At 67.3% G+C, this 21,861-nt stretch overlaps 4 protein-coding genes across 4 annotated transcripts in view; 2 read left to right on the top strand and 2 right to left on the bottom strand.

Moving 5' to 3' along the window:
• Nucleotides 1-511: 511 nt before the first annotated feature.
• WDR54 (WD repeat domain 54) lies at nt 512-4,832 on the bottom strand. The gene is made up of 10 exons (XM_074903665.1): nt 4,788-4,832; nt 4,377-4,602; nt 3,662-3,724; nt 3,415-3,481; nt 3,070-3,126; nt 2,719-2,846; nt 1,947-2,047; nt 1,669-1,831; nt 1,520-1,594; nt 512-1,417 (listed from the first exon to the last, which is right to left on the bottom strand). The coding sequence occupies exons 1-10, from the start codon at nt 4,805-4,807 to the stop codon at nt 1,286-1,288; spliced, it is 1,032 nt and encodes a 343-aa protein (XP_074759766.1). The 5' UTR covers nt 4,808-4,832; the 3' UTR covers nt 512-1,285.
• A 2,971-nt stretch (nt 4,833-7,803) lies between these two features.
• Nucleotides 7,804-10,389, top strand: LOC141959837 (retinol dehydrogenase 13-like). Its single transcript, XM_074904128.1, has 6 exons — nt 7,804-7,960; nt 8,679-8,918; nt 9,015-9,104; nt 9,177-9,365; nt 9,892-9,998; nt 10,098-10,389. The coding sequence occupies exons 1-6, from the start codon at nt 7,804-7,806 to the stop codon at nt 10,290-10,292; spliced, it is 978 nt and encodes a 325-aa protein (XP_074760229.1). The 3' UTR covers nt 10,293-10,389.
• A 6-nt stretch (nt 10,390-10,395) lies between these two features.
• On the bottom strand, nt 10,396-13,283 carry LOC141959862 (uncharacterized). Its single transcript, XM_074904182.1, has 5 exons — nt 12,982-13,283; nt 12,743-12,796; nt 12,228-12,385; nt 11,963-12,129; nt 10,396-11,721 (listed from the first exon to the last, which is right to left on the bottom strand). The coding sequence occupies exons 3-5, from the start codon at nt 12,376-12,378 to the stop codon at nt 10,426-10,428; spliced, it is 1,614 nt and encodes a 537-aa protein (XP_074760283.1). The 5' UTR covers nt 12,379-12,385; nt 12,743-12,796; nt 12,982-13,283; the 3' UTR covers nt 10,396-10,425.
• Nucleotides 13,284-13,450: 167 nt separating this feature from the next.
• DCTN1 (dynactin subunit 1) overlaps nt 13,451-21,861 on the top strand; it is a 70,435-nt gene continuing 62,024 nt past the window's right edge. The window contains exon 1 of the mRNA XM_074904188.1: nt 13,451-13,531. The gene's annotated coding sequence lies outside the window, so the exon portion shown is untranslated. The remainder of the gene's footprint in view (nt 13,532-21,861) is intronic.

The following is a 21,861-nucleotide window of genomic DNA, read 5'->3' on the forward strand; positions in this document are numbered from 1 at the left end:
GGTTCAAGCTGTGAGTGGGGCAGGAGGGTGGGGAGGGCGCGGGAGGGGGGGGGGCCTGGGTGCTCCTGCCTGGGGAGGGGGACGTTGGGGATCGGGGGGGCTCGGCTCGCCCCCCCCTCCCCACCCCCCAGCTCATCTCTGTGCCTTGGACGGGCCCCCACAGGGCCCCGGGGTGCGTCCCCCGGGGAGGGGGGGGACACCCCCGGGCTGAACTGCACAACCGTTTTTACACTTTTTTACCCCCACCCCGTGAGCACAGCGGCCCTAGGGGGCCCCCCCCGCCCCCCCGCCCCCAGGGCCCCCCCAGCACTGTGAGCGGGGCCTCTCAGCGTCGGCTGTTTTAACCTTTAATAAAGCCTTTTGTAACGGGCCTGGACTCTGCCCCCCCCTCACCCCCCCGCGGTGCTCGGCCGTCACCCACCAGAAGCTTCGACCCTCCCACACAAAAAAGGAGCGACACGGGGGGGGCAGGGGGGCTTCATTCAGGTACATTTATCATGGGGGGGGGGCACAGAGCACATGGGGGGTGGGGAATGGGGGGAGGGTGGGTCCTGGCCCAGAGCTGGGGGAGGGACAGCTCAGTGGGGGGGGCTGACCCCACCTGGGGGGTGGGTTGGGGGGGGTCTGTGCCCCGTAGCACAGGTTGGGGTGGGGGGGCAGACTCGGGCTGGGAGCTCTCCCCCCTCCTGGGACCTGTCCCAGGCTGAGCTCGCCCCATGGGACTAGGGCTGGGCCCCCCCTGCACCCCCCCCCTCTTCCCAAGATCCTGGGAGCGGAGCCAGAGGCCAAGCTCATCCCGGGGGGGGACGGGATGGGGGGGTCGGGGCAGGGCAGCCCCTCAGGGAAGGGACTGAGCATCTGCCCGCCCCCCCCCCCCCCCCAGCAGAGCCTGGGCTGGGCAGGACGTCGGGGGAGACACAGGGGGGTCACAGTGGCCTGGGGGAGGGTCCCGGGGGGGCTCTGCCTGTCCCAGCCCCCGAGCGCAGCCATGGTCCCGCAGGTCTGCCCACGCCAGGTCCCACAGTGTTGGGGGGAAGGCCTTGGGGGGGCTCAGGGAGGGTCCCCCCAACGGGTGCTGCACCCACGAGGGCTCTCCCCCGTCACGGGGGTTTTCCCCGGCCCCTCTCCCGGTGCTGGGAGTAGGGGGGACACCGGGGCAGCTCCACCGGCGCGCAGATTCCCCCACCACGCCGCTGCCCGGGCCCTGCGGGGCAGAACTCGGGGGTCTGGGGGGTTCACACCGCCCCGCCTCGCTTACAGAGCGGCAGTGGCCCGGCTCCGCTGCCTACGCCCGGCCGTAGCGGAAGATCTCGCTCAGGTCGTAGCCGGTGACGGCGAAGGAGTTGCCCTCGGGGTCGCAGAAGCGGGCGCCGCAGACCTGGGTGTCGGTCACGCACTCGGCGTGACGGTGCTCGATCTGCGCCGGGACGGGAGGCGTCACCTCGGGGCAACGGGCCGGCCGGGCCGGCGGGCCGCCGCCGCAGCTCGCCCTCGGCACAGGAAGCAGCCGCGGACTCACCGCGACTTCGCCGGTGTCCGGGTTCCTGCTGAGCTTCCAGACGTGGACGAAGGAATCCTCCGCGCCCGAGAGCAGCTGCGAGGGGAGGGAGGGGGGCGGTGGGGCGGGTGGGGCCGCGGGCCGGGCGCCGCGGGGCGGCGGTGCCGTACCTTCCCGGTCTGCGGCGCCACGTCCAGGGCGTAGATCCACCGGGCGTGAGCGTTGACCTCGGCGCGCGGGAGCCCGGTCGCCGCCTCGTACAGCCGGATCTGCCCGTTCCCGTAGCCAGCGGCCACGATGCCGTTCCACAGCTTCACCGAGGAGCAGGAGCAGCTGGGCACGGGGACACGCGTCGCAGGCCCGGGGCGGGGGGCGGCTGGTGCCCGGTTTCCCCCTCCCGGGACACCGCCGTGGCCTGGCTCCCGCTCCGCCCGCCCGCGGCGCTTACCCGAAGGCCGGGATTTTGCTGAGCAGCGCGAACTCCTCCCCCGTGCTCCAGACACAGAGGGTCCCCGTGTCGTCGGCGCTCACCAGGTCACCGGCACCGGCCTGCGGAGCCGCGGCGGGTCAGGCCCTGCCCCAGCCGGAGCCGGCAGCAGAGCCAGCACAGGGTTTAACGGCTCACGGCCGGGGTCCCACCCGGGCACCGCCACACCCGTGGTGGGTGACAATTACACCCAGATGAAAATTTAGGCGGAACGGCTGCACCCCCTCCTTCCACCCCCACGTCCCGTCGCCCTCGGCCTTGCCGGTGGATCACCCCGTTAGGGAAAGGCGGCAGAAGCCCCGGGGAGGCGCCTTGGAGCTGCCCGCGGACACGGAGCGGCTTTGGTGAAAACAAGCTCCGTACCCGGGCTCATGGGGAACCAGTTCGACACAATTCAGTGCTCAGGGGAGAAAGTTGAATGTAACTAATTAGGGAAAGTATAAGAAAGCATCCTCGTTGGGGTGGAGGCAGCCAGTAACAAGGAAACTAATTAGAGCGTCTGCAGTGTGGGCGAGCTGGGCCCACGGAGGCTGCGCTTTGGGATCAGGCTCCGCCACCCCAGAGGCGACTGGGGCCGCTGCTGGCCCCTCCGCGGCCGAGGGGGAAAGGCACGTGCCCACGGCTCCCTCATGGCCCGTGACAAAGCGCTGGCGTCCCTGGGCCACCTGGCTGGGGTCCCCGCTGTCCCCCCCACCAGCGCCAGGGCCCCCACCGGCACCCACCCCAGGCGTACCGGTGCCTGGCCCAGCTCGGCTGCGATGTCGGTGATGGCGTCACGGTGCTGCTCCAGGACCTCGCTCAGCATCACGTTGGTCCCTTTGGGGGGGATGTCGAACACCAGCACCAGCCCCGAGGACGTCCCTGCGGCCGGGCCAGAGCAGCCATCAGTGGTCAGGGACACACAAACACACACACACACACACAATCTCCAGCTCCCGCCGCCCCCGGGACCCGCTGCCCCCCTCCTCAGGCGGAGCCGCTCCCCGCGACAGCCGCGTCATGAAACGGCCCCTTGGGCTGAGCCTCCACGGTTCCAGCGGCCTCCGGCCCCCCCAGCGCCGCCCTCCCTCCCTCCCTGGCTCACCCACGCAGATGAAGCGCTCGCCAGCCGCCGCGATCCCTCGAGCAAACACGGCTCGTGCTGGAAGGAAAACCAGAGCTGGCCACTGTAGTTGCCACATCGGCTGCTTTCCGAGCCCCTCTGCAGCCCCCCCGAGCCCCTGTCGAGCCAGGACAGAGGGGTGGGGGTGACGCCTCCTCCAAACCCTCCTGCTAAGCTGCCGAGTTGCCCCGTCCTGGCTCAGGTGCCAAAGCCAGGTTGCCGGGGGCCTTCAGTGTGGAGGAGTGGGGCTGCAGTGTGGGAATCCCCGAGGAGAGCGGGCAGAGGGGCCGGGGGGGCTCCTCACCGCGCTCCCACTGCAGGATTTACCCGGAGAGTGCTCTGCAACGTCCAGCGCGTGCCAATAAACCATGATGGAGCCATCGGACTCGTACATCTGGAGGGGGAAAGCAACGGGGGGAGGCCCCGTCTTGTGCCCCGGGAGGTCTCGCAGGGAGCGTGCCAGCACCCCAGGTGCACAGTGGGACCCCTGGGCGGTTCCCCACACCCCCAGGAGCCCGACTGTCCTCCCGGCGCCCCAACTTCCCTTCGCACCCTCCGTGGAGGAGCAGCTCACCTGGATCCCTCTCTGGGAGGTGAGCACCAGCAGCACCCGTGCCGGCAGGACACACCAAGCAGCCTGGAAGGAAACGGGGAGCGTGAGGTGGGGGTACAGGCCCTTCCCCGCCTTCCCAGGGACAGACAGTCCGTGGTCGCCCAGAGACAGGTGCCTTTCTGGCTCCCGTTCCCTCCCCAAGGTCTCTCAAACCTTCTCAGGAGGCGCACTCGCTCCCCCCCACCCCATAATTAGGGCCCCACCGGCTCCCGAGACGAGCGCTGGCCTCACCAGGGCACAAGAACCTGGGCAACCACCGTGAGACCCTGTCCCGCTCCCACCGGCCCTGGTGAACCCACTGGCAGCACCGGTGACCCTCCGCACACCCGACCCTCCCCGCCACCTCCTCCGCAGTCACGCTGGGAGCCATTTGTCATTTTTTGGGGGTTGCTTCGGCTCCACTTCAGAGGCAGCGGGTGCCGCGCGCAGCCCAGGCTAAACCCAGCTCCCGTGCGGCTGCCCGGGGGGCGAAGGTGTCTAAACCGCTGCCGCGTGTCACAGCCCTCCCGGGGACGGGTCTGCTGGCGGTGAGGAGGCAGCAGCCCACGAGCCCGCCGGCGCAGTCCCCCAGGGTACAACCCGGTGTGGAGGGCCCGGCAGCCCTGGGAAGGTGGGCGCAGGCGGACCCCGGGAAGGGGGGGGGCGCAGGCGGACCCCGGGGGGGCGCAGCCCGTACCTGGGTGAGCAGGGAGGTGCTAACGGCCATGCCGCCCTCCTTGGCCTGCAGCTGGCGGTGGGAGAAGCCGAGCCCGTCGGCGGCGGCGCTGAGCAGGCTGAGGCTGGGGCCGTGCACGGCGCTGAGGCCGGCCAGCCGCCCGCCGGGCAGGCGCAGGACGCTGAGGTTGTTGTAGAGCGCCGCGCTGCTGCTCCGCAGGGGGATGCTCGGCTCCTTGCGGTACCGCCTGCGGGGCCGCGCCGGGTCAGGGGGGGTCGCGCCGCGGCGGGGGGGGGCAGCTCCGGGGACACCGGCCGCGCAGCCCCCCAGCAGCGGCGCGGGGCCTCCCCCCGGCCCCGGCGCCCTCCCCGGTTCCCCTTTCCCCGCCCCGGTTCCCCTTTCCCTCCCCCGGGGCCTTCTCCCGCCGCTCACTCAGTGTCCGCCGCAGCCATGGCGACGGCGGCGCGGCGTGATGACGTAAGGGCGGCGCGCGTTGATGGCGTCAGCGTGCGCCGTGCATCCTGGGGCGGGGCCAGTGTTGCTGTGGAGACCGGGACGCCTCCCGCCTCCGGGAGGGATGGCAGAGGTTGGGGGGGGCTGGGGTGAACTGGGGTGTGCTGGGGGATATCGGGGTGCGCTGGGATGTACTGGGGTGTGCTGGGATGTACTGGGGTGTGCTGGGGGTATTGGGGTATGTTGAAGTTATTGGGGTGTACTGGGATGTGCTGGGGCATGCTGGGTTGTGCTGGGGTGTACTGGAATGTGTTGGGCTGTACTGGGATGTGCTGGGGCATGCTGGGTTGTGCTGGGGTGTACTGGAATGTGTTGGGCTGTACTGGGATGTGCTGGGGCATGCTGGGCTGTACTGGGGTGTGCTAAGTTGGGGTGTGCCGGGGTATACTAGGGTGTACTGGGATGAGCTGGGGCACACTGGGGTGTGCTGGGAGGGGTTAGGGTGATTTGCAGTGTGCTGGGGCATACTGGGGCGTGCTGGGATGTACTGGGGTGTATTGGGATGTACTGGGGCACACGGGTGCCATGTCAGAGACGCCCCCGCCGTGGGTTGGGGTACGGAACCTCCCCCCCTCCAGTACCCAGTGTGGCTGCGAGGGCGCAGGGGGGGCTGGGGGGGCCTCTCTCCGGTCCCACTCAAGCTGGCGGGGGCCGCGGGCCGGATCCACGACACCGTCCCGGTCCTGGGCTGCGGGTCCCCCTGTCCCCCCCAGCGCCGTCACCGAGGCGGGAGCCACGAGCCTTCGTCATCTCTCCCTGCAGAAAGTGGCCGCCCCCAAACCCCGCGGGGACAAATCCCGGCCCCCCACGGTCGCCACTGGCCGAGCGGCCGCCAGCCCCGGGCACCTGCCGGCGGGGGCACGGCTGCCCCTGCTCGGGGCCGAGCGCGGGGACAGGGACGTCGGGGCCGTCCTGGCGGAGCTGCTGGGCCGCGTGTTGGACGCCTGCGCCCGAGCCCACGCGACCCGAGGGGTGAGAGCGCCCCCAGGCCGCCTGCGGGGGGGTCCCGGGGTGCCGCGGGGGGGCTCAGCGCCGGCTCTGCCCGCAGCGGGTGCCCTGGGCCGTGGGCCGGGCGCGGGACACCCTCCTGCAGATGGTCGCGGGGAGCTTCCCGGCGCGGGACGAGGGGGAGACGGACCCCGAGGGGGACGACGACGACGCTTGGAGGGAGGACGAGGAGCCCCAGCCCCCCCCCGCCGATTCCTGGGCGCGGGGCTCGGTGCCCGTCCTGACCCCGGGCCCCGGAGAGGTGAGACGGACCCCAAACCCCGCCGTGGCCCCCCCAGCGTCCACCCACGGAGCCCCCAGTCCCGGTGGGGGGGTCCTGCCTCCCCCAGACCCCCCCCTGAGGGGGCGGGGGGGTCCGTGCCGGGGTGGGGGCAAAGGGGGGTGGTTGGGGCTGCCCCCCCCAGCCCGTGTGGTGCCACCGAGTCCCAGTGACCCCCGCGGGGAACCTGGACCCACACCAGGCACCCCCCTTGTCCCCTCCCGGGCAGGTCTCCAGTGCGTGCGCCCCGTGCCAGCGCGGAGAGCAGGACCCCCCCGCCGGGGCCCCCCCCGCGCAGCCCCCGTGTCCCGACCAGGACCCCAGCGCCGGCACCGCCCTCCCCGTGCCGGGGCTGTCCAGCCCGGAGCTGCCGCCGGCTGAGGCGGCCACCGCCCCCCGGCCCCCCCGGGGGAAACCACCGGCCCCCTGCCCGCCGCCGGGCCCGGCCGAGCCCCGCGGGCAGCCGGAGCGGGGACGGCATCGACCGCGGCCGTCGCGTGGGGACACGGAGGGCAGCGGCGTGGCGGGGGCCCGTGTGCCGCCACCGCCCCCCTCCTGCACCAGCCCGGGGACGATGCGGCCGGGGAGGCCCCCGCGCAGCAGGGGGGCGAAGCGAGGGGGGTCCGGCCCCGTCCCGGGGGGCCCCGGCAGCCGGCCCGGGCGCTGGATCACGCCCCAGGTGGAGGTGCTGGACGCGGAGGCCGAGGCACCGGCGTGTCCGCGGGGCACCCGCCGGCACAGCCGGGCACCGGAGCCGGGCAGCCGGCGGCCGCCCCGAGGGCTGGTCACCGCGGGGGGGGTCCCCGCTGCCCCCCGTGCCCCGGCAGGTCGGCTCCTTGCTGGGCTCGGCTCGGGCGGTCCCCGGCGTGACCCTCAGCCACGGCGGCAGCGAGAGGCACCAGCCCTGCGCCCCTGCGCCCCGGGAGGAGGAGGAGGAGGAGGAGGAGGAGGAGGAGGAGGAGGAGCAGGGGGACCCACCACCACCGCCGCGGGGTCCCTGAGCGGCGCCGGGACGAGCCCCCCGCTCGGCGCCAGCCCCGCCTGGCTCCCCGCCGTGTCCCACGCGTTTCCCACGACCCAGCGCGGGGACGCAGCCGGGCCGGAACCCCCCCGGGGACCCCCCGGCGACCCCCCGTCCCAGGCGGGCCCCTCGCCGGGGGCTGGCGGCAGGCTTCCCCCCGCCGAGGTACGGCCACGAGCAGCCCCGCGCCCGCTCTGCTAAAGAAAACAGGAATAAACTCAGGAGTTTTCTATCGCTCAGCTCCCACCTGCCCGCGGCCGCCCCTCCCCGTCCCGATGAGCCCCCCCAGCAGGTCCCTGCTCCGGCGGGGCCGTGGCCGAGTGTCCCCGGGGCCGGTGCGGTGGCCCAAGGGCCGCGTGGCTCAGCCTCCCGCGGGCTCCGTCCCGCCGAAGCCCACGGAGCCGCGTTGCCGCCGGCTGGCCCCGGGCGCAGGGAGGGACCGTGCTGGACTCTGCCCCCAGCCACACCCCGGTGCCCCCCGCGCCCCAGCTGCGGCGCAGCGATTGGGATGAGATACGCGGGTTTCGACACCCCGTCTGCAACCGCCCGGACGTGTTTATGATCCTCCTCGCCAAACCTGCGCCGTCTCCCCGCGCGCAGACACCGCCGGCACCCCGCTGCCCCCCTCCCGCTGCCCCCCCCCCGCCATGGAGCTGCCGAGCGCCTGCAGCCACCCCGGCTGGTTCCTCCTCGCGCTGCTCCTGGGGCTGCTCCTCTGGGCCGGGAGAAGACGCTCCTGGGACCCCCGCAAGTGCCCCACCGACCTCAGCGGCAAGACGGTGATTGTCACCGGAGCCAACAGCGGTGAGCGGGGCTGGGGGCAGGGGAGCGCTGGGGGGGTGCAGGACCCTCCGGCTGCGGGGCTGTGGGTCCGGCTGGGCCGTGGCACCCGGGCGGTGGCAGCTCCGGGCTCCCCGGCGATGGAGAAGGGGCCGGGGGTGACAGCAGGATGTGGTGGTGCCGTGAGGCAGCAGTGGGGGATGCGGGTCCCCCTCCTCTGCCCACTGCACCGCAGCCTCGGCTTTGGTGACACAAACGGCGGCCGGTGGCTGGTTCCGGGACGTGCCCGACGCTCTCCCGGTGCCTACACGCTCCCACCGGGTGCGGTCAAACGTCCCCCGCCCTGCGCTGTCACCCGCTCACTGTGCCGCTGGTGAGTCACCCTGGCTGGCCACCGGCCTCTGCCCGGGAGCAGCTCGGCCTCACCGGGCTCCGGGCAGCCCCGTGCCCGCGGTTCCTGCCCGGCCTCTGCAGCCGGACTCTGCCCCGGGGGTTAATGACCGGTGGCCGAGGCCACCGCGCTCCAGCCACGGCACCGGAGCCGGTGCCCAGGGACAGGGTGGCCCCACGTGAGGGGGGTCCATCCCCCGCCGCTGCCCGTTGCCTCCCGCTGTGCCGCAGCACCGACGCGGGGCCGTGCCGGCACAGCGCTGCCAGGTGGGTTCGGTGGCCGTGGGGGCACGGACCCCCGGGGCCCCCCTCGCCGCGGGGACCGGGCGGGGATCAGCTCTGTGCGCCGCAGGGATCGGCAAGTGCGTAGCCCTGGACCTGGCCCGCCGGAACGCCCGCACCATCCTGGCGTGCCGGAGCCGGGAGCGGGGCCAGGCGGCGGTGGAGGAAATCCGGGCGGCCACCGGCAACCCCGCGGTGCTGCTGCGGCTGCTGGACACCGGCTCGCTGGCCTCAGTGCGCGCCTTCGCCCAGGCCGTGCTGCGGGAGGAGACGCGCCTGGACGTGCTGGTGAACAACGCCGGCCTCACCGGTACGCGCCGGGGACAGGGCCGGGGCTCCGCTGCCCGTCCCGCTGCAGCGGGCGACGCCGGCCCGGCCCCACGGCACCCCACGGCCCCTCTTCCAGGGCTGCCCTTTGCCATCACGCCGGAGGGGCTGGAGCAGACCTTCGTCACCAACTACCTGGGCCCGTTCCTGCTCACCAACCTGCTGCTGGGTGAGCGCCGGGGGCTGCCGGGGCCGGGGGGGGCCGGGGTCCCCCTCCCCGCTCACGCTCTGCTCCGCACAGACCTCCTGAAGGCCTCGGCGCCCGCCCGCATCGTCAACGTCTCGTCCTTCCGGCACAGCGCGGGCACCGCCGACGGCCGCTACCTCACCGGGCAGGAGCGGCCGCGCAGCTTCGACGCCGCCTACAACAGCACCAAACTGATGAACGTCCTCTTCACCGCCGAGCTGGCGCGGCGCCTGCAGGGCACCGGTGGGTGCCGGGCTGTGCCATACTGCGCCATGCCATGCCATTTGGTGACGTGCCCCGCTGTGCTGCGCTTTGCCAGGCCGTGCTGAGCCATGCCACGCCGTGCCGTGTCACACAGTGCCATACCACACTGTGTGGTGACATGCCCCGCTGTGCCACGCTTTGCTGGGCCGTACAACGCCCACCTGTACCCCGCTGAGCTGTGCCGGGCCCTTCCCGGGGAGGGCTGCCCCATCTGCTCGTCCCACCCTCCCCGGGTTGCTCTGCCGTGACACCGGGGCCATGTGATGGGGCTTGGGGAGGGGGGGGGTGTCTTGGCAGTGGTGGAAACTCCCCAGGGCCCCCCACGGGTGGCTGAGCCCTGGCTGGGGGTGGCCCTGATGCCGGGGCACAGAGGAGGCCCCGCTCCACGGCCAGGGGCTGCTCTGGCAGTGAGGGACCTGGGCGCAGGGTTCTGCCCGCGCCGGGGGTCCCCGGGGCCCAGCTGTGCCCCCCCCCCCGGCGCGGGGCTGATGGCGCGGCTTGGCAGGGGTGACGGCCAACGCCCTGAGCCCCGGCGTGGTGAGCACCGGCATCATGCGCCACTTCAGCTGGGCCGTGCGGGCGCTCTTCATCCTCGCCCGCCCCTTCATGAAGGTGAGTGGGGGCAAGCGGGGGGGGTCCCACAGCCCTAGGGGGAGGTCAGGGCGCAGTGGGGGTGGCTGGGCCCCCTCCTCACCCTGCTGTGCCTGGCAGTCGGCGGAGCAGGGTGCCGTCAGCACCATTTACTGCGCCGTCTCGGAGGAGCTCTCAGGCGTCACGGGCCGGTACGTGAACAGCGAGTGCGGGCTAGCGCTGCCCTCGGCGGCTGCCCGCGACTCCGGCCTGGCCCGCAAGCTCTGGGAAGAGTCGGAGAGGCTGACGGGGCTCACCGGTGGCCCCCAGCACTGAGCCGGCACCAGCCGCGCTCCCCGAGGCCAAAAGGGGCCCGGCCACGCCAGCCAGGTGTCGCAACAGGGCACAGACAGTGCTGCTGGGCGCCGTGTAACTCCTTTATTAAAGAGCCCGGCACAGCCGGTGGTGGCTACTCCCAGGTGATGTCCAGGTCCAGGCGCTGCTTCCGCACGGCCCGCAGGAAGCCGTCGTAGTCGCGGCGGTGGACGTCCCGGCAGTGGGACAGGTCCAGGCGGCGCAGGCGGCCCTCGGAGGCCAGCAGCAGCCACACGGTCGGGCTGGACACGCGGCTCTCGGCCAGCGAGAGCTCCTGCAGCTCCAACAGCGCCTGCCCCGGCGCCGCCAGCACCGTCTCGAAAACTGAGTCCAGCGGGAAGGGGACGGCGAGCAGGCGGAGGGTCCGCAGGCGTGGGGCATGGAGCAGCAGCGAGGCGAGCGTGGCACGCAGCGCCAGCCCGTGCTGGGCCGGGAAGGTGTTGGCGGTGCTGGCCAGGGCGAGGGAGAAGCTGTGGAGCTGGGGGAGGCCGTGGGGCAGCAGGTCGGTGTCCCAGCGGGGCGGCTCGGCGGGGCTCTCTCCGTCGGCGTCGGTGTGCGGCGGGGCGTGCAGCTCGGCGCTGAAGGCCTGCAGGCCGGGGCAGGCGGCGAGCAGGGCGGCCAGCGAGAGCTCGTCCTGGCAACAGAAGCCGTGCAGGGCCAGCGTCTGCAGGCGGGGGCCCAGGCTCCGCGCCAGTGGCAGCACCTCCGCCAGCACCCGGCCTCGCTGCCCAGCGCAGCCCAGCGTCAGCCGGGCCAGGTGGCCCCAGCCCAGCAGCTCCCGGCCGCCTGTGCCGTCCCCCAGCCACACGCCGGCCTCCTCGGCCCGCGGACAGACGGCGCGGACGGCGGCCAGCGCCGCCTCCTCCACCTCCTCCAGGCGCCGCAGCGGCAGGGTGAGCGGGGGGCCCCCCGCACCAGCCCCCCGCCACCGCGCCAGCTCCTCCAGCGAGGGGAAACCCTCGGCGTCTGCCGTGGCGTCCAGCTGCCGCCCGTGGAGGAGGAGGAGGGCGTCAGGCACGGCACCGTGGGCCAGGAACTCCAAGCGTGGCAGGGCCAGCAGCAGGAAGGCCAAGGCCGCCACCACGTCGCTGTTCCCCGCCGCGGGCTCCAGGCCGCGGGCCAAGAGGACGCGGAGCGCGGGGCAGCAGAGGGACCGCGCCAGCGGGTCGTAGGCCAGGTGCCGCAGGGCGCGCGGGGAAACCTTCCTGCAGTGGGACACGTCCAGCTCCTGCAGGCGCCGGCAGCAGGAGCCCACGGCCGAGAGCACCCGCAGGTCGGTCTGGGTCTCGGCCAGCCCCAGGCGGCCCAGCTGCGGCAGCGCCTCCGCCACGTCCACCAGCGCCGCCGCCGAGAGCCGGCTGCAGCCCTGCAGGTCCAGGGAGCTCAGGCTCTGCCGGCAGCATGGGAGCCCCTCAGCAGGGGGGGCACGGGGACTCCGACACCCCTCTGCACCCCCCCAGAGCAGCGGCACCCCCACCCCACTCCTCCAACCCCCAGAGCAGGGGCACCCCCAGATGCCTTTCCCCAGCCCCACAGAGCAGGAGCACCCACACCCCACTCCTCCAACCACTCGGCGCAGGGGCACCCCCAGATGCCTCCCCCCAGCCCAGGGGCACCCCCGGCCCGCTGACCTTGCAGCGCAGGGCGATGAGCTGCCCGATGGCATTGCTGGCGAGGCCGGGGCAGGGCCGCAGGCTCAGCTCCCGCAGGTGTGGCAGCAGGAGGAGGTGCAGCGCCGCTCGCGTCAGGCGCCGGCTCTCGCCCAGCAGCCGGATCAGCTCCTGCACCAAACTGCCGGCTGCGGGGTGGGGGGGACTGGGGGTCAGCGAGAGCCCCGGCACGGCCCACCCGTCCTCCTCCTCCTCACAGAGGGGGTCCCCGGAGCCCATGTCTCACCCAGGTCGTTAAAAGGGCCCATGACGAAGCGGAACTGGTACTCGTCCAGGTAGTGCTCGCTGTAGTCCTTCACCCAGAGGCTCTGCATGTGCTGGGCCAGGTTCTGCAGGCAGAGGCTGCCCAGCGCCGGCACCTCCTTCCGCCGGGGCATCTGGCTGCTGCGGGGCAGAGGTGGGGGCTGCCTGGAGGCCCCGGGCCACCGTGAGCTGCGGCGGGAACCGCGGCTCGTCAGGGCCCCCCTTTACTTTGGGTGCGTTTTGACCCTTTTCAAGAGGTTATGAAAGTCCCGCCCAGGTGCGTGCGGCCTCACCCAGGCTGGCTGCTCCACCCGGGGTTCGCCTGGGGTCAGCGAGCGCTGGCTTCGGTTGCGTGTGACTTCGTGCGGCAGCCCGGTGGATTATCCCCGGTTGAAAACCCCCCGTGAGCCCCGAGGCCCGCTGAGCGGAACAAACCAACCACCCGCAGAGCCCCGCGCCGGGGGGGCACGGACACCCCCAACTCACCCCCACACTCACCTCCGGGCAGGCAGGCGGGCGGGCCACCGGCGGGGGCGGGAGAGCACCGGGAAGCTGGGCAGAAGCGTTAATCAGGGCGTTAGTTAGGACCGGCGACACTCGGGCGATCGCCCTGGGGCAGCGCCCCCGGGGTCAGGGGTCACCTCGGGACACGGAACGGGGCGCGGGGGCTGCCCGGCTTCACGTCAGCCGTCCCAGGACCGGCCCCCCACCCCGGCCCCGGTCCCGGTCGCACTTACCGGCAGTTCCGTGTCCCGTCCCGCTTCTTCCTCCTCCTCCTCCCGGCCCGGCCCGGCCCGGCCCCACCTCCCCGGCGGGCGGGACCCGGACCCACTATTACGGGCCCCACGCCCCGCCGCGCCCCGTTGTACCGGGCACAAGCACCCCCCCAAGCCAGGGAGCGCTGCTCGCCGCGGCCAGGCCCGGCCCAGTGCCTCGCCGCCGGGCAGAGCCGCTCCGCCGCCCCCCGCCGGTGCCGGGGGCCCGGCCGGCCCCGCCGCCCGCCTGTCCCTTCTCCGCCGCCATAGCGCCCTCCCCTCCGCGCCCGCTTGGCTTCGCCGCCCTCACCGCGCACGCGCGCTGGCGGGAGGCCCCTTCCGCCCTTTTGGCCCTCGAGGGTTGCCCCGCGCTATGCCTGACTTGAAACTCGGCCGGCGGCGGGGCTGCGCGGTGAGGCAGCGCTGTGGGCAGCCCGAAGGGGCCTAGTGAGGGCCTCGCAGGCGGGCGGAGGGCCGCTGGCTTCCGAGGGCGGGAGCCGGTGAGCGGCGCTGGGGAGCGGCCGGGCGGCAGGTACCGGGGGGGCAGGTACCGGGCGGGGGGGCCCTGTGTGTGTGTGCGGCGGGGCCGGGCCTCCTGCCGTGTGAGGGGGCTCCCCCAGCGCAGCGTGTGTGTGTTTCGGGGGGCGGGGCGGGGGCGCAGGTGTCGCGTTGGCGCCGCGGTGCGGAGCCTCCCCATCTCCGTGGGGTTTGTGTGAGGGGGGTCGGGGGCGTGGGGGCGTTTCCCGCCGTGGGCTGAGGGCTCGGTGTTGGGGTGGAGGCCGAAGGTCGGTGCTGCGGGACCCCAGCGGGGTGTGTGTCGGGGGGGGCAGCGCTGGGGGGACCCCAGCCCCCATGGGGTGTGTGTCGCGGGGGGAGCACTCGCAGGTGCAGAGCCTGGCTCGGTCCAGGCTCTGTTCCCTCCCACCGTGGGGTGACTCGGGGCTCCCTCAGGCCTGGCCCCCCACCGCTCTGCAGTGGGGAGGGGGATCGCCTGCCCCGGTGGGTGCTGGGCCCCCCGGCACGGGCTGGCACAGGCAACGCGGGTCCCACAGTGGTGCTGCCCGCGCCCTCGCTGCGGGTCCCCTCTCCTGCTCGGGAGGCCCCAGCCCCGCGGAGGGCGGCTGGGCACCGGCGTTTGTGGGGGCACAGGCAGCTGTGGCCGTGGCAGCGTTGCCCGGCTCAGGTTGGAAGAACCTTCGCGGGGGATGACGGCAGTCGCCTCGGACCAGTGACTGACCCCGTGAGCCCTCGGTACAAACAAGGATTCTGTTTCGTGCAGACAATTCCAGCAGCAAATATAAAGACATGAGAGCAGCTCCGAGAGGCCGGTGTGCCTGGGGAGCGTTATGGCAGCAGAGCTGTCTGAGTTCACAGACACTTGTGTTAAATTTTCTTTTCTGGGAAGAAAAAAGCGTCATCTTTCACTTTAATCAGTTGCTGTTTGTAGCTGTGGGTGTCGGGGTTTGTTTCCAAGTGTAATTCACCTTTTTCCTCAGTGTGGTGCTGGAAACCATCAGTCCCTCTGGGAATCGGTGGCTGCTCCCTTGCGCGGGGTGTGGCGGGACAGTTTCATGACAGACTCGTTTGGGGTGGCAGAATCTGCTCCACAGGAAAAAAACCCACCATGGGGTCACTCCGGATTGCCTGTGGAAACGCCTCTGCTCATACTACTGTAAAGACAGAACTCGCTTTGCAGTTGTAACCCTGAATAACTTTAAATGTTCGCCCAGCTGCAAAACACCAGAAAATCATGCTGCTTCGAGTGGTTTCCAGCCCCTCCCGGCAGCTCGTGCCGCTGGCGGGGCCACGCCGGCCTCGGAGGGTCCCGTGCTGGGAACGGGAGGGTCGTGCAGACAGTCTGCGCCTCCCTGGCCTGGGTGTGATATCGGTTCTGAATTAAAGGTTGTTAGAAATGAAGAGAAGGTTGAAGAAACAACATTTAGGAAGGAACATAAATTGCACAAGCTGAAGGGGTCGGCTCTTGGACTGGAAGGATTTGGATGTGGAGGAGGGGCAGGAGTGCGTCAGCTGTGGGTAGTTGGTAATTGGGCTCGTTTGTGTGTGTCCGGGCTGTTTAGTGGCCAAGAAGGAAAGAGGAATTGTTATGGCTGAGTATCTCCTCTCCTGTAGCCTAGTAAAGGTACAGCATAGCTTTTGTAGTGAAGAATTCCGTCTGTCAGGTACGTGGAAGTACGAACTGCAGCCCTCGTTAGCAGAGTATTTGAATAATTGACATCAAATTAAGACTGGGCCGCATACCTCAGTGATGTTGTAGGGGCTGTGTTAGCGCTGCGTGTGGCCCTGGTCACAGCACGGCAGCCTTTAGTTGGTGTCTTGAATTCTCCTGATGAATGCAGTCGCTTTTTCATTTGAAGGAATTAATTACTCCCCCCGCCCCGGGCGGTGCCCAGAGGTGGGTGTGTGAAGGAGAGCGCCAGGTGTCGGAACGGGGATCCCAGAGGCTGCAAACCCTCGGAGGGGAGCTTGGCCCCAGCGCTGCCGTGTTCCCCTCCCAGAATCGCTGGTGTAACCCCTCTCCCCCACTCACCGCTGCTGTGTGCCCCCCTGGAGGAGTTTCCCCAATATACGAGCCAGGGGTGTGAGCTGAGGGGCTGTGCCGGGCGTTCGCCGTTAAATGGGTCTTTGACCGCGCCGGGGCAGGGGGTTTGGGGGGTGACATGCTGTTGGGTGGCAGTGGAACCATCCGAGGTTGTCCTCTGCAGCTGTGCCGGCCCACGGCCTCTGGGGATTCTAAACCTTTGATAAATTAAAGCTTTCTGTGTGGTTTTGCTGACAGTGCTCTGCGGCAGTAAATCCCGGCTGGGTTCACAGACGGGATAAGCCCCCGCGGCGGGCGTCGAGCGGAACTTCTGTCCGTAGGCCGGTTCTGCAGCGTTGCAGAGATGAGCACAGAACTCGGTGCGGCGGTTTTTCAGTTCCGTTTTCTTGTTCACAAACCCTGCCAGCCTGCTGGCGTTCGCACGTGCTGGTGGGGCTCTGACACGAGCCATTGGCTTCACCGGGGAGGGCTGGACGGGGGTGTTATGTTTGGTTTTTTTTTTTTTAAGATCCAGTCAGGGTGTTGCCATATGACCTTGGACTCATTTTTTCTTTCCTTTTCAAGTGTGAAGTGGAGACGGTGTCTGTGACCCGCTTCACGGGCTCTCCGGGGGCGCTTTGCTGAACGAGACACAGGGCGCTTCCGAGCTCCTTCCCAGTGTTTGAGGGGGAGCAACCAGCCATGGTTATTTCTCCTGGCCTGGCTGCGTCCCACTGATGTGCTGTAAAGCCCCAGAGCCCAGGGGGGACTCGTGGAAGCTAAATCAAGCTGGGGTTTTACACCCATTCCTAAAGAGTTTGCCAGTCTGTCTCATTTGTTTGAAAAATACCTAAAGCATGCAAAACGGTGAGGAAGAAAATGGCCCGTAAACGTGCAGGGGGGCTGTCATGGTGAGGCCCGCAGCTTGGCTCGATCCTCCCCGTGGCACAGCAAGGAGTGCTCCTTGGCCGGGTTTTTGGTTCATTTATTGTTTTTTTAGGGGGGAAAAAAATGCCTCGCGGCCCCAGATAACGCCAGTGCAGGCTGGTGGGAGGTGGCGTTGTGCCTCGCTGCGGGCACCCCCGGTTCCCTGCCCGCTGAGGGAAAGGGGGCTTTTCGGCCAGGAATTCCAGGATGAGCGATGGGGAGAAGTTTGTTACGGGTGGTAATTGCTCAGAAAAGAGAGCAAAGGCAGTTGTGTGAACGCTGAACCGCGCCAGCTGCTTTTCCAGCAGTTGGTCAAAGTCTCAGGAGGAATAAACAGTTGTGGCTGCTCCGACTCCTCGGGCAGCGGGGCAGAGCAGGCCTGCGTGGAAAATGACTTTTCTTGATGTAATTAAACCCGGCAAAGGCAAAATCCCACCGACCCAGTGGCAGCGGGGCTCGGTGGCGGTAGGAGAGTGCTCAGCTGTGAAATAATGAGTGAGTTGTTTTGATGGAGATGAGCTAAAATCGACTGACCTCCTCCTGCTACCCGGGAGCTGGAGCCGGTCCGCAGCATCCTTTGCCTTTTGGTCCGTTGCCATGGTTACGGTCTCCCGGCAGCGCTGCCGTATCGATCGCAATCCTGCGAGTTTCGGGTTCAGCTGGAAAAGCAAACCCGTTGAACCTGCGGGGTGAGGGGCGTCAGCCGGAGCCTGCTCCCGCGTCCTTGTGCGGGGCGGTGCGGGGTGGTGCGGCGGTGCGGTGCGGCGGTGCAGCTGTGCAGGGCGCAGGCTCGCGGCGCCTGCTCCCCGGGTCCTAGTGCCTCGGATCCCTTCTCCTTCAGAAACGGGGGGGTGCCCCTCTCTGGCCGCTCTGCTGGCGTTCGGCCGCCCGGTTCCCACAGCCTGTTTTTAAACAGGCGAGGGGGCCCCAAAATCTTCTCCCGGTGCTTGGGCGTAGCTGGGGCGCGGGGGCACGAGGTGCGGGTGCTCTCTGCTCCCTCTGCAGAGGTGTTGCCACCGTCCCTGCCAGCCCCGTCTCTTACCGTGGGGTTCGAACTCCAAACCACGTTGGTTTATGTTGTTTACAAGCGACACAGGCTGAGGTGCTTTGTTTTAAAAGGCGGTGGGTGCCTGCGATGGAGGTCAAGCACCTGCATCCCCGTGGTCTGTAGTGGCCCGAGCCTGCCTGTGCCATGGGCATACGGGGACAGGACAATGCTCCGAAAAGATCGCGGTCTAAATATAAATATAAAACGGGACATGTTGGGATATGGAGCCACAGAAGGCACAAAGAATTTCTGGGGCAGGAGCGGTCAGTGTGGTGGGCTTCAGCCTCGCTACAGCAGCGCAGCGTCTGTTGTTCCTGGCTGGAGGTCATCACAAAGGAGAACTTTAACTGTGGGTTTTAATGGCTCAGCAGATTCTTCTCTGTGTTATTGGCCTCATATAGGTGGCTCTTGGGAGGCAGAAATAAGGCTGTACTGCTGGGAGCAGTGCTGGAACAGGAGCTGGAGTCGAGATCTGGCTCTTGCACCAGCCACAGGCCCAAACCTGCCTCCGTGTGCCGGCCCGTGGCGCGGAGCCGTGCCGTGGCCGGCGGGAGCAGGGGGCTGGCGGCGCTGTGCCGGGGCAGAGCGCCTTGCTGTGCGGCCCTTCGCTTCCTGGGCAGGAGCAGTGAGAGACCCGGCAGGCTTTCGGGTGACCTGGGGGAGTATGAGTGGCCTTGAGTTTAATTAAAACAGTCTTAAACTCAGCAACCTCGATCTGGATTTATGCTGGCAAAGACAGAACCCTGAACTGCTGGTTTTAGGATTTCCTTTCTGGACACAAGTTTGCTGGGAAACAGAGGTGCTTCAGTTTCAGAAAGAAGCTTTGCTGAAGCAATTTCACGGGGAGATGTGTGTGTATATATAAAATATATTGACAGAATTACAATAAGATGGAATTTTGCTCTTTCTAAATCAATAGAAGGGAGTTTTCTGAAGGTTTTTAAACTCCCTGCTCAGCTTGCTTAAGCTAAGTTGGTTTTGGACTAGGTGATCTTCACGGTCTTTTCCACCCTGGATGATTCTGTGATTCTGTGACGTCCCAGCTGCCCGGTGTGTGGAGTGTTTCTTATCGCAGATTCCAGCAAAATCTCTGGAAGCACATTCCTCGGCCTTCCCACCGTGGTTCCTCTGTAACCGGGAGGATTATGCCGAGCGCTTGGGCGGCTGCCAGGCACCCGCCGCGGGTCCGGACAAAGCCCCGGCTGCGAGCGGGGCCCTGCGGCCCTGGGGAGGGGCGGGGATGGGTGCAGGGCTGTCACATTTGCCACTTCTTTTGCGGGGGATTGAGGATCGCCCCAAACTTGGGTGAGGGCGAGCCGGGTGTGCGAAGCGGGACTCTGGGCTGGTCGGGTTCAGCCTTCCGTGCGAATCCTCATCCCCTGGGGTGAGAGGTGGGACCACGATTGTTGTGAAGGCTGACATTTCCTTGGGTTGCTAAACTAAATTTATGAAAGGGTGTTAAAACAGTAAATATTTCTTCAAAGCTTTACCATGAACCCAGAAATCAGGTGTGGCTTTGCAGAAAAGGGGATGATGCTGTAACAGCTTCTGGTGGCTGTGGCAGCCTCTGGAAGTGCCAGGGAGATTTATTCATCTTACTTTATTGGGTTGAAACTGCAGTTCATCCAAAAATGACAACGGCTGGGTTTGGAGAAACATGTGAATTGTTCTCTCCCAGTAGAGGAGGCTTTGGGCCGAAATCCTGGGGTTCTGCAGGGCTGCAGCAGCCAGCCGCCAGCTCCATCGGGTGGATGTTTTTTTGTTTGCACCGATTGCTTGAGACTGTCTCAGAATTACAGAAAGCTTTACAGGGCCCATGTAATGCAGTTCCAGCGAACGAATAATGCTACTGTCTAACCCTGGCTTCTTGTCTTTCCGTCAAGTTTTAATCTTTGTCTGAAGTCCATGTAGTAAATGAGGAATGAAAACAGAAAATGGTGGGCGGTGCTGTGCATTTGTGTTAGGCTAAGAAAAGGTTTCTCCCTGAAAGTGTTGATCCTGTACCCTCCTAGGTGGCCAAAGAAGTGATTTTAATGTTCCTGCCTGTTCACAAACTCATTTTCAAAGGCTCTTGCTCTTCCGTTTGTCCTTATTTCAGCGTGGGTTTAGGAAATCTTGCTGCGGAGGGTCGTGCTTGGTAGGATTTATCTCCTTGCGGTGGCCTGGGGCTGTGAGGAGCCTCCAACGCCGCAGCTGAGTGGCCCCCGCGTGTCCCCCACCTCCTGCCCCTTGTGTCCCGGCTGTGAGGGCGGGGGGAGGAGGAGGAGGGTGGGCGCCAGTGCCTTTCGCCAGATGACAGACCTACTGGTAGAGCTGGGGAGAGTGGGGTTCTGGGCTCGGAGAGGTGTCCCCATCGCCGGGCAGGGGGTGTGGGAAGCTGGGGTGCCTGAGCAGGAGGGAGCGCAGAGCCCCCGCGTACCGTGGTGCTGGTGGTCCCTGTGGGCTCCTGGCGAGCCCGCTGTGGCTCCAGCCTGGTGCTCCTGGGCAGCTGGCGCAGCAGGAGGGGAGGGCAGCCATGCCAGCTCCCCCACGGCGCTCAGGGGGGTCCCCGGGGCAGTTTTGGGGCGCTGCAGTTTGGCAGCAGAGGTGCTGAGCTGCCGGAGGTGCAGGTGGCTCTGCTCCCAGCCCCCTCCGGTAGCCGTAGGATTTCCGTGCTCTGCGGGAGGTGCCGGGGGCTCTGGCTGCAGCCGCCGCTGTCTGCCCTAGTCCTGACCTTGCGCAGCGTTCCGTGTTCTAAGGGCTCTCCTGGAGACGCGGGCAGGTTCCACCCAAGGCGGGCACGTGCTTCCATCCCTGCCAGCCTGCCCCTGCTCGGGCAGCAGCTTCGACCTTCTCTAGTATTTTAATTTAGCTTCAAGTGACCCCATATTGAGGCTTCTTCCCCTTTGCTGGCAGCTTTTGTATAGGCTGCAGAGGCTCAAAATAGCCACGAACTTGCTGTTCTTCTGTTAACCAAGGGCCTGGTTTACACGTAAAATGTTTTCAAGTTTTGCATAACTGTTTTTAGCTTCCCAATCAAACTGTAGCGAGTCCCAAACTGGATATTAGGAACTGTGTCCTTACTGGAAACGCCTTCATTGCACTCTCCTTCGTGTTGCTTCGTCTGAGGGGTTTGATTTCCATCAGCTCTGTGTGTGTGGGTGACGCTGAGGGGAAATGGGGAGTGCGGGCGGGTGTGTGGTGCCGGTCGGTGGGGTCCTGGTCAGTGGGGAGAGCAGGCTCCGGGCGGAAAAACTGTGTTTGTGTCGGAAGTACTCCCTTGTGCTTCAGGTTTTACATGGAAAACTCCAGGAGTAGGGAGGAGGGAGAAATCAGCCGTGTAGCATTTGTGATTTTCTTTTTAAATAATAAAAAAAAAAAGCTCTTCTAGGTGCAGCCAGGAGGAAAGGCTGCCTGCTTCTTCCAGCCCCTGTCCTGCTGCTCCTGGGGCTCTGCGGGAAGAGGAGAGGCAAGTCCTGTCCCTTGGGAGGGGGAAGTGTCGTCCAGCCCCAGCCCACCGCAGGGCCCTGCACCCTTCTGCGCTCTCCAAAGTCCCCCTGAAATTCCGTGGCTGTTTCCCAGATTTCTTTCTACTTAGAAGAAGGGTTTCTCTACCTTTATTTCCCTGCTTGTCGTCCCAGCCCCTCGTTGGATACAAACCCCGCGTCGCCCCGCTGGGGTTAACACCCCTCAGGTGTTAGTGCGGGTGACCGGGCGCGCCGAGCCCCTGCCTGCAGCCGCAGCTCCTTGACTGCGCTGCCCCAGACTCGTGGGCCCAGAGGTCGCCCAGGAAAACAGAAAAAACCTTGGGGTTTAGATTCCAGCTTTCCTGAGTCTGTCTTGTACCTTGGTCAGAAGAACCTTTTTTTTCCCCTCTAAATATGTGAAAGCAGCCGGAATCCGCTCCTCCCATCCCCAGCACCATTCCTGGGTTTCTCTGGCAAGAAAAGCTCCGAGTTACCCTGCGATGGTCCGACCCCTCCCAGGCTGGGAGTAGATTAAACTGGACCTTGGCTAAAAAGGAAAAAAAAAAAAAAAAGTCAAAAATACAATAAACAGAGTGGATGTAGTTTGTGCTGGAGAAGAGCACAGCACAGTGTCTGTTCTGGGTCAGAGCTAAGGTCCACCTTGGCCAGGAGCCTGTGTTAACGGTGCTCAGCAGAGGGAAAAAATATTAGAAAACGGTGAAATACGGTGATATTTCCTCCCACGTAACCTCCCAGATTCCGGCAGTGAGTCGCTGGACACTTCCCAAGCCAGAGGTGGTACTTCTGTCTGTGGTTGGAAGCGCTTGATGGATTTTCTAAAAGGGAAAAATTTTGGTTTAATACTTATCAGATGAAGGAGGGTGGGGAGCCCCGGCACGTGT

This window comes from Athene noctua, chromosome 4 (genome assembly GCF_965140245.1).
Source record: "Athene noctua chromosome 4, bAthNoc1.hap1.1, whole genome shotgun sequence".
In the NCBI taxonomy this organism is placed as follows: domain Eukaryota; kingdom Metazoa; phylum Chordata; class Aves; order Strigiformes; family Strigidae; genus Athene; species Athene noctua.

Excerpts from the sequence above, each read along its gene's own strand:
- LOC141959837 (XM_074904128.1), top strand. The coding sequence starts at position 7,804 with ATGGAGCTGCCGAGCGCCTGCAGCCACCCCGGCTGGTTCCTCCTCGCG. Across the intron at positions 7,961-8,678 it reads TGTCACCGGAGCCAACAGCG|GGATCGGCAAGTGCGTAGCC; the intron begins GTGAGCGGGGCT and ends TGTGCGCCGCAG. Across the intron at positions 9,999-10,097 it reads TCGCCCGCCCCTTCATGAAG|TCGGCGGAGCAGGGTGCCGT; the intron begins GTGAGTGGGGGC and ends TGTGCCTGGCAG.
- WDR54 (XM_074903665.1), bottom strand. The coding sequence starts at position 4,807 with ATGGCTGCGGCGGACACTGA. Across the intron at positions 4,603-4,787 it reads ATGGCTGCGGCGGACACTGA|GCGGTACCGCAAGGAGCCGA; the intron begins GTGAGCGGCGGG and ends GCGGCCCCGCAG. Across the intron at positions 1,832-1,946 it reads AGCAAAATCCCGGCCTTCGG|CTGCTCCTGCTCCTCGGTGA; the intron begins GTAAGCGCCGCG and ends CCCCGTGCCCAG.
- LOC141959862 (XM_074904182.1), bottom strand. The coding sequence starts at position 12,378 with ATGCCCCGGCGGAAGGAGGTGCCGGCGCTGGGCAGCCTCTGCCTGCAG. Across the intron at positions 12,130-12,227 it reads GGGCCCTTTTAACGACCTGG|CCGGCAGTTTGGTGCAGGAG; the intron begins GTGAGACATGGG and ends CCCACCCCGCAG. Across the intron at positions 11,722-11,962 it reads TCATCGCCCTGCGCTGCAAG|AGCCTGAGCTCCCTGGACCT; the intron begins GTCAGCGGGCCG and ends TGCTGCCGGCAG.